Below are 8,260 nucleotides of genomic sequence, written 5' to 3'. Positions count from 1 at the left end.
CCAAAAGGTGGCCTCCTGCCCACCCTCACGCAGCGCGGCGGTGTCGGCACTGACCCGGACCTTGGGGAGGGCTCTTTTAGTCCGTGGGGGTGTGGCAGCGGGGCCTGCAGACCGTAGCCTGCGGGAGCCTCTCTAGGCCTCGCGTCCTCCCTCCACCTCCTCCGCAGCTGGTCTCCGCGCTGGCCCCCGCGCTGGCCCCCGCCAGCCGGCCAGGCAGCAGGGGTGGGTGGAGGAGCGCACGCCGCGCCGCGTCCTTATCAACCGGCGGGGCGGCGTGGTACGGGGCCACCCTGTCAGGGGAGGCGCAGTCCCTGGGCCGCCGCGGGTGGGGCCATGGCTCCCCTGGGCGCGGCGGCCAGTCGGGGTCCGAGAGGCGGCAGGGAGCGCTGAGTGCTGAGCGGCGGTGCGCGCGGGCAGGCGGCCGTCGGGGCGCCAGGGGAGCGCACGCGGTACCATGCGCCCCCGCCTGCCGCCACTGCCCGGGCTGCTGCTGCTAGCCTGCGCCGTGCACGCGGTGAGTACGCGCCCTTCCGCGGGTCCCTCTAGGGGTGAGGGGTGGAGGGGCCCCACAAGATCTTCTGCTGGGCAGTGGGAGGCGTTTCTCACCATCCTTTCCCCGCAATTATGATTTTTGTCTGCTCCTCTCCGGAGGGTCCTCTCCTCCGAAATAAAATCTGTATGTGCCCGGGCGCAGGCAGCGCTGAGATAACCCACCTTGCCCTTCGCCCAACCCGGGCGCTCCTGGGCGGAAATTGGGGAGCCGCCCCTGGCCGTGCCTTTTGTGTGCGGGCACTTTTCCTGCAGTATTTCCTTGAAACCTCATCATCGACTTTCGAAGTTGCTATTTTCACCCTCACTTTGCGGACAAGGAAAGCGAGACTTGTAAAGATCAAAAAAACTTGCCCCGAGAAAAGACAGCTGGAACCCAGCCTGCCTGCCCCAGAGCCTTGCCATTTGCACAGACAGCGGCTGCGGATGGGGAGACCTCCGAAAGCTTTGGCCGTAACTGCCGAAGCTGTAATGCCAGCGTTTGCAGCTTCCTCCTTGGTCTAGTGGGTTTGGCTCCGCAATGTCGGTGGGTCTGGGGACTTCTGGGAGCAGCTGGTCTCCCCAAACCAGGTCCAGGGAGGAACTGGCAGAGAAAAGGGAAGGCAGCAGAGTGAGTGGCTTATGTTGTTTTCTCACAAACTCCAGGGAGTCCTGGCCTCTGCCTGTGGGGTTTGTGAAAAAGGGTGGCTGCGCCCCGTGGGGAGAAGGAGCGGTAAGGAAGGGGCGCACGGATTCCAGAACTTCCCCTTTCCACCAGCATTCCAAACAGGCCCCCCACCGCCTCTGTCCCAAGAAACTCCCCAGGGAAAGCACTTGGGAACTCAATTCTGAGCCTGAAGTCTCAGCCCTGGGCAAACCCTTCCTGCAGACCCATCAGTGGCCCTCCGGATGTCCTCTCCTGGTTGGCTATAAGAAAGACCTGCTTCTGGAGCTGGTTGGGAGTGTTGACACGCAGGAGGCACAGCTCCTGTGGTATCCAGAGTGGGGTTTTCGGCTCTCCTGTGCAGCTCCCTCCTGTTAATAACTTGGAGCCTCCTGTCCTCAGCGCTGCAGTTGGAAGGTGCTAGGGCAACAGCACCTGCTTGCAATTCTGAGCTCCCGCTTTGGGGAAATGCCATCTGAGACATGGGGACAGTTCAAAGCCAAATTCAGCCTCCAAGTGTGTTGTTATTTGGTGCCTAGAGCTGGGAGGCAGCCCTTTTGGTGACCTCGCCCCATCCCCCGCCCGCCGCCAGCCTCCTTTTTAAGTACCTGCAGGAACACTACTGTTGTCAGAAGAAATCAACAAGTGGCTGGGTCTTCAGGACTAAGGTTCAACATACATTTTTAATCTCCAGCGTCATTTTAGGAATAAGCCCAGGGGAAAATGAGAACCTTCCCTTGGTTCAGGTCTTCTGTGTGCCTTGGAAGGATGCTTTATTATGCTCTGGTCCACTTTCCTCCTTTTACAGGGGAGCAAACTGATACCCACAGAGAGCAGGGACCTGCTCCTTATCAGTAAGTTTGTGGCAGCTCTGGGACTGGAGCCCAGATCTCACCTTTCTCAACTGCCCAGGGCTCTGTCTGGCTTGTCGCTTGTCTTTGCTCACATCTTCATCTCCTCACACACTTTATGTTCCTGCCGGGTGGTTTCCTGTGTGCAAGTCTTGGCTCTCTGGTGGTTTTATGGGCTTATCCAGATCTGAGGTTCACACTTCTTGGCAGAGAACTCCTTCAACAAGGGATGGAATTGCCTGGCTTCAGTTGGAGGATTTCCCAGCCTATGGAACCCTGCTTTTTTTCTGTTTGAGTGGTCAGACATTTGATTTTGAAACTGAAGGGCATTCAAACAATTCCTTATTCATTTCATGCTTTGTCTTGAGGGAAATCATAGGCATCTTCCTAATTGGTGGTGGGGGGGGATTACTAAGGCTAAATTGCTTATTACTACTCCCCTCAACTCCCCACCTTTTCATACAGAGATGTAGGGAGGGTCCCTTGCAAGTGGACTGAAAAGTGCCGGTGGCTTGTGGGGCAGTTTTTTGAGACCCCCCCATAAGAAACTCTGGCTTCACCTCCCCTTACTGTCCCCACCCATGTCTCTCATGAGGATTTTTACCTGGAACAGTATTGTCATTATTTACCAGCACACCTGACCTTCCTGTCCTCCCCAATACGTTCACTTAGAGCTTGAACCTTGAGACTTAGTCACACTCATTCTTTATCCTTAGAACCTGTCATATCAGAAGAAAGAGTCAATGACTGTGTGTGGGCTGAATGAATGAATGAAGTGATGGTGCTATCCATAGTGGCTGCCCTCATGTGGGACACTTTCATATAACAACAGGTAGTGAAGAATGACATCTTACAAGCAATCATTGCTTACAAAATTGTGCATAAATCTGCCAGGCAAAGGTGTAGTCTCTCAGGGGAGGGCTTTTAAATCCAGGGCATCTGGCCAACTGCCCACCTGAGAACCTGAGTGAGTTAAGTGGGGTACAAGGGGCTACCTTTTCCTTCAAGCAGGGTTTCTTAACTTTGACACTGTAATTCTGGATATTAAATCTGAGCTTTCCACATGGGATGCTGGGACAAGAGCTAGGCCCTCCCCTGGCATGGGAGGGAACGAGAGGGTGGAGATAATGGTTAGAGAGAGGGGAGCAGGGGGTGGGGGGTGTCCTGTGCATTGTATGCTGTCCAGCAGCGTCCCTGTACTCTGCCTACCAGAAGCTAGTATCGTCTCTCCAAGTTGTGCCAACAGAAAGTGTCTCCAGACATTACCAACTGTCCTCTGGGAGCAGGCAGGGCAAAACTGCCCTGGTTGAGAACTACTGCCTTAAAAGTTATTATGTCTCAGGGGAAATCTGTGAACAAGATTCGTAATAGGTGTCACTGGATGTTGGATTCAGGGTAGTGGGGTTGGTGACAGGGAATCTGAGCTGGAGACAGAAGAAGGTATACCAGTGAAAACCCATCTCTGGATGAGAAGACCTCTATAGAGCATGGGTTCCTTTGGCTTCTCCACCCTCCCTTCCCACTCCCCCATGTCTCTCTTCATTTCTTCTCGGCTCAGAAACACAAAAACTCTAAGGCGGGGGTCTGGCATGTGGTGGTCCCCACCCCTTTCTGGACTGCATCTGGACCCAGAGGTTGACAAGCTGGGTGAGCAGAATTTTAGGAAGGCCTGCAAGGTCACCAGAGGATCTGACTACTGATGCCTCTTAGAGAAAAGTCACTGGGAACTTTGTTTCCTTGAACAATATTCCGAGGTAGTATTGTAGATTTCTTTTTGAGTTTTTGCTATTCCTAAAATTCATGTGACTGATGACCATGATAATGATGATGGTGAAGGCTTCCCTCACCGAGTGCCTACTTCACACCAGATACTCTGCTAAACTGTGCCTGGCACTACGTGACTTCTCCCACCAACAATCATTATCCTCACTGTGCATGTGAAGAAACTGACTCAGAAAGAGGTGAAACCATTGGTCAAGTCACCCAGCTGGGCATGATGGTATAAGGACCCAAACCCAGCTGTTCTTAGCCAGCACGTGCATCTGCTTCCAAAGAGAGGCCGCTCTGGTTTCTGGCTCCCAAGGCGCTGTCATGAAATCTTTCGCAAACCACAAAATGACAATAACTACAGTTTAATCTAATCACTTTATAAAAGACAAACCAAATATGGAATTACACACAGCATTTTATTGAGGGTGGCCAGAGATGAGCTTGGGGCCACAAATTCAAAAAAACAGGAGAGATGCTTCCTACACTGTTTAGGGGAGTCCTTTCAACTTTGGCACCCCCTTTAGGAGTTGCTACAGAGCTCCCCTCCTGTCCCATCCCCTAAATCCCCTCCCTTGACACTGGAGGGCACAGGTCTCTTCCTGGCACCCCTTGTTGAAAGCCCAGATTCCACAACCAGGATTAGAGCTCTGCCCCCAGAGTGGCCTCTGGTTTGGCCCCTGCATCCCTGCCCTTAGCAAGCTGAGGTCACCATTGACCTTTGCTCGGGCTCTGGAACAACCTGCAGCCCCAGATAAGACCCACAACACTCAGATTCTATCTACTTGCTTACATGACAGAGTATATCATCTCCTGGTGGTTGTGCTTCCAGGATTCCCGAGTTTTCCAGATTTCTCCAGAATCACTGCATGCCCCACATCACTTCCCTCTCTCTTGGCTCCCCGAGGCTCCCCTTGGTGTTTTCTGAGATTTCTGACCTTACCACTGCCTTTCATTTTCAATAGATGGGTTTACCTCCCGTATCCTGAGAGTCGGAGAATGAACATGCTTTGAGCAGCATCTTGGCCTCATAGATGAATCTAAGTTGTACCCTCCTGTTCCTGTCCTCCTGCCCTCCCTTGAACATCATGCCGGGCTTGAACCGTGGAAATTTGTCTTCTCGTAGGCCTGGAGGCTGGATATCCCAGATCATGGTTGGATTCTGGGAAGACCTCCATCCCTGGCTTGCAGTTGGCTGCCTGGTCCTCATGTAACCTTTCCTCTGACTTCTGAGAGAGTGAGTTCACTGATATCTCTTGTAAGGACGTTAATCCTATCATATTTGGGCCCCCTATGACCTTATTTGACCTTAATGAACTCCTTCTGGGCCCTGTCTCCTAACAGAGCCACACCTGGGGTTAGGGAGTCAATGTATTCTTTGAGGGACACAGACATTCAGTCTGCATCACACCTGAGTGGAATAGAGGCTTTGCTCCAGCCCCATGCTCCTGATCTCTTCCCCCCACCATGCTCAGTGACTTTTGTCCTGAGATGACACAGAGGTAGCCTTCATCCTGCTCCTCTTGACTGGATTTTCCATCAGCTAGTCAACCTGCCCAAGCCCATCCAGCCAAGTGGCAAAGGAACTCTACAGCTCTGGCCGTGGTTCCTCCGCTACTGCTCATGGCCAGCATTTTGGCAGATGCATCTATAATCCCTGCCTCCACCTCTGTCTGCTCCTCAGCCTGCAGCACCCTGGCTCCCACCCGTTCCCCACTCGCATCAGTCTCACCAGGCCCTGCGTTATCCCACTTTCCCTAGACACGGCGTGGTCTCTGTCCCACCCAAGGGGAACACATGGCTGATGAGAGTTTGGACGTTATGACTAATGACATCAAGGCAGTGAGCACACACCCTGACTGTTCTGGGCAAGATGGGCAAGGCACCCATGGGACTCCAGCCTTTTAGAGACATTTGATGCTGGGACACTCTGTCCCTCCCCCTCTTCCTCACCTTGGCGCCTGCCTTTCACAGGCTCGTGGTTCCCATTGCGCCTCAGATGAGGTTTTCCCTCTTTCGAGGTTTCCCTGTGTCACATGGTTCCTTCCTCTTGTGTGATCCCTCCTCTCGCGTGGTCCCTCCTTTTGCTCATCTTCCCAGCCTGTGAGGGTCACGGTCTCAGGCACTGTCTCTGGCCCTTGCTCTCCTTATGCTTGCTGCTCTTTCTTACTATGTGAGTTTCCTTGGCCATCTTAAGGTGACATAAGTCCAGCCTTAACAATGCTTATCTCACTTCAGCTGCTGCCAAACTCACATCTTTTGTCCTTGTTTTCCCTGCTGTTGGAGTTATTGAGGTACTCAAAGCAGAGACATAGGAACCACGCTGGCCCCTGTCCTCAACTGGCCCTCAGCCCCTGCTGGCCCCTGTCACATCTGTGCACATCCCCTCTGCTATGGGGATGACTTCTCGCCTATGCAGTGCAGTGCCTCCCAGGGTTTCCTGCCACTGCTTGTGGTCTATGGTGACCTGGCCACTACCTTCCCCACATGCTCCTGCCACAGGCGCCTCTGGACCCCTTGGAGCCTGTGAGCTACGGCAATAAGATCTGTGTCTGCTCACCTTCGATTGCTGGGCATCCTAGGGACCCAGTAAGTGTTAGATGACATTTTGGGTTTGGAACTGGTTGTAAGATCGAGTTCCCTCTTTATTTCTCACTGTATAAACTAGACTAATATCTCTCTTTTTTCCCCTGTGAAACTATTCTTTTCCAGTCTCAGGTTGGCAGTTGATGAGCAAAGTGTGTTGAGTTTCTTCCCCTCCTTTGGAATTCAGTAGTTTATCATTGGAGAACCCACTCCAGTACTCTTGCCTGGAAAATCCCATGGACAGAGGAGCCTGGTAGGCTGCAGTCCATGGGGTCGCTTAGAGTCGGACATGACTGAGCGACTTTCCTTTCACTTTTCACTTTCATGCATTGGGGAAGGAAATGGCAACCCACTCCAGTGTTCTTGCCTGGAGAATCCCAGGGACAGGGGACCCTGGTGGGCTGCCATCTATGGGGTTGCACAGAGTCGGCCACGACTGAAGTGACTTAGCAGCAGCAGCAGGTGAATAAAAGCTTTTTCACCTGAAAAGATTCAAAAGTTGACCTCATTATATATGCTTTCCCAGGAAGTTACTGTAGAATGTGCTTCTGAAGAACAAGAAAGCAAAGCCAAGAAAAAAACAGGGAATATAGGAAATGGAACTGTGACTGGGGGAGCCGGGGAGAGGCCCCCTAAAAGCACAGCCAGGTGTCAGGCCCCATTGGCAGAGGTCTGTGGGAGAGAGGGCTCCAAGGATTGAAAGAATAGACTGCTTGATAAATATCTATCAGGGCTGTTGGAGCATTTGGATAAATTAATCCTATCTACCTAGACAAACTAATCAAATGAAAACGCAAAGTAAATTGTTGACCACAGGAAAAACAAAATGTACAAGAAGAGACATAATCGTTTTACATGGCTAAACTCAGCAGTGAACAATATTTCATAGTCAAAGTAAGTCATTATATATACAGACCATTCATTTAACTAAAAATTAAGAGAAGGCTGTGTCAATATATTATATGGGGGGAGGGAAGTAAATGTAGGGAGGTTTAAAAACTTCTAAATCTTTCTCTTCCATAATAAAGAGTTTTGGATAATGTCTCAATTAGATAAACCAAGAAATAACAATATGAGATACTTTTGAAATACAGAGATAAAATGAAAATATACATCTAAAGAAAAGGAAAGTGGTTTTCTCTGGAGAGCAGGAAAGGTTAAGTAAGGGAACTGCTGTTTTTTTGCTATAAGCACTTTAGTACTAGGATAAGTAAAAGAAAAAAAAATTACCTATCCAAACTTGATTTTTAAAAACTATTAAAAGGGACCTTTTCAAGACTAATAGCTCTTGCTTTAAGGAGTATTTTATATAAATTTTAGCAATACTTTCACCTTCACTTGTTTCTCCTGTGAATTTAGAGGAAAATTTTAAAGGGGTGCACTATATGACACCACCCTTATGGCAGAAAGTGAAGAGGAACTAAAAAGCCTCTTGATGAAAGTGAAAGTGGAGAGTGAAAAAGTGGGCTTAAAGCTCAGAAAACGAAGATCATGGCATCCGGTCCCATCACTTGATGGGAAATAGATGGGGAAACAGTGGAAACAGTGTCAGACTTTATTTTTCTGGGCTCCAAAATCACTACAGATGGTGACTGCAGCCATGAAATTAAAAGATGCTTACTCCTTGGAAGGAAAGTTATGACCAACCTAGATAGCATATTCAAAAGCAGAGACATTACTTTGCCAACAAAGGTTCGTCTAGTCAAGGCTATGGTTTTTCCTGTGGTCATGTATGGATGTGAGAGTTGGACTGTGAAGAAGGCTGAGCGCCGAAGAATTGATGCTTTTGAACTGTGATGTTGGAGAAGACTCTTGAGAGTCCCTTGGACTGCAAGGAGATCCAACCAGTCCATTCTGAAGGAGA

General features: G+C 50.5%; 1 protein-coding gene across 4 annotated transcripts in view; it reads left to right on the top strand.

Moving 5' to 3' along the window:
- The first annotated feature begins 378 nt into the window (after nucleotides 1–378).
- The window catches only part of SCTR (secretin receptor), a 74,728-nt gene continuing 66,846 nt past the window's right edge, over nucleotides 379–8,260 (top strand). For 3 of the 4 annotated variants that reach the window (XR_009490579.1, XM_059874680.1, XM_059874682.1), the window contains exon 1: nucleotides 384–514. Coding sequence is in view for 3 of the 4 variants with exons in the window: in XM_059874680.1 (XP_059730663.1) it covers nucleotides 455–514 (60 nt within the window). In the remaining variant the exon portion in view is untranslated. 4 annotated transcript variants of the gene reach the window in all.

Source organism: Bos taurus, chromosome 2 (genome assembly GCF_002263795.3).
Source record: "Bos taurus isolate L1 Dominette 01449 registration number 42190680 breed Hereford chromosome 2, ARS-UCD2.0, whole genome shotgun sequence".
NCBI lineage: Eukaryota > Metazoa > Chordata > Mammalia > Artiodactyla > Bovidae > Bos > Bos taurus.
This window is presented reverse-complemented; position numbering and strand designations above follow the sequence as displayed.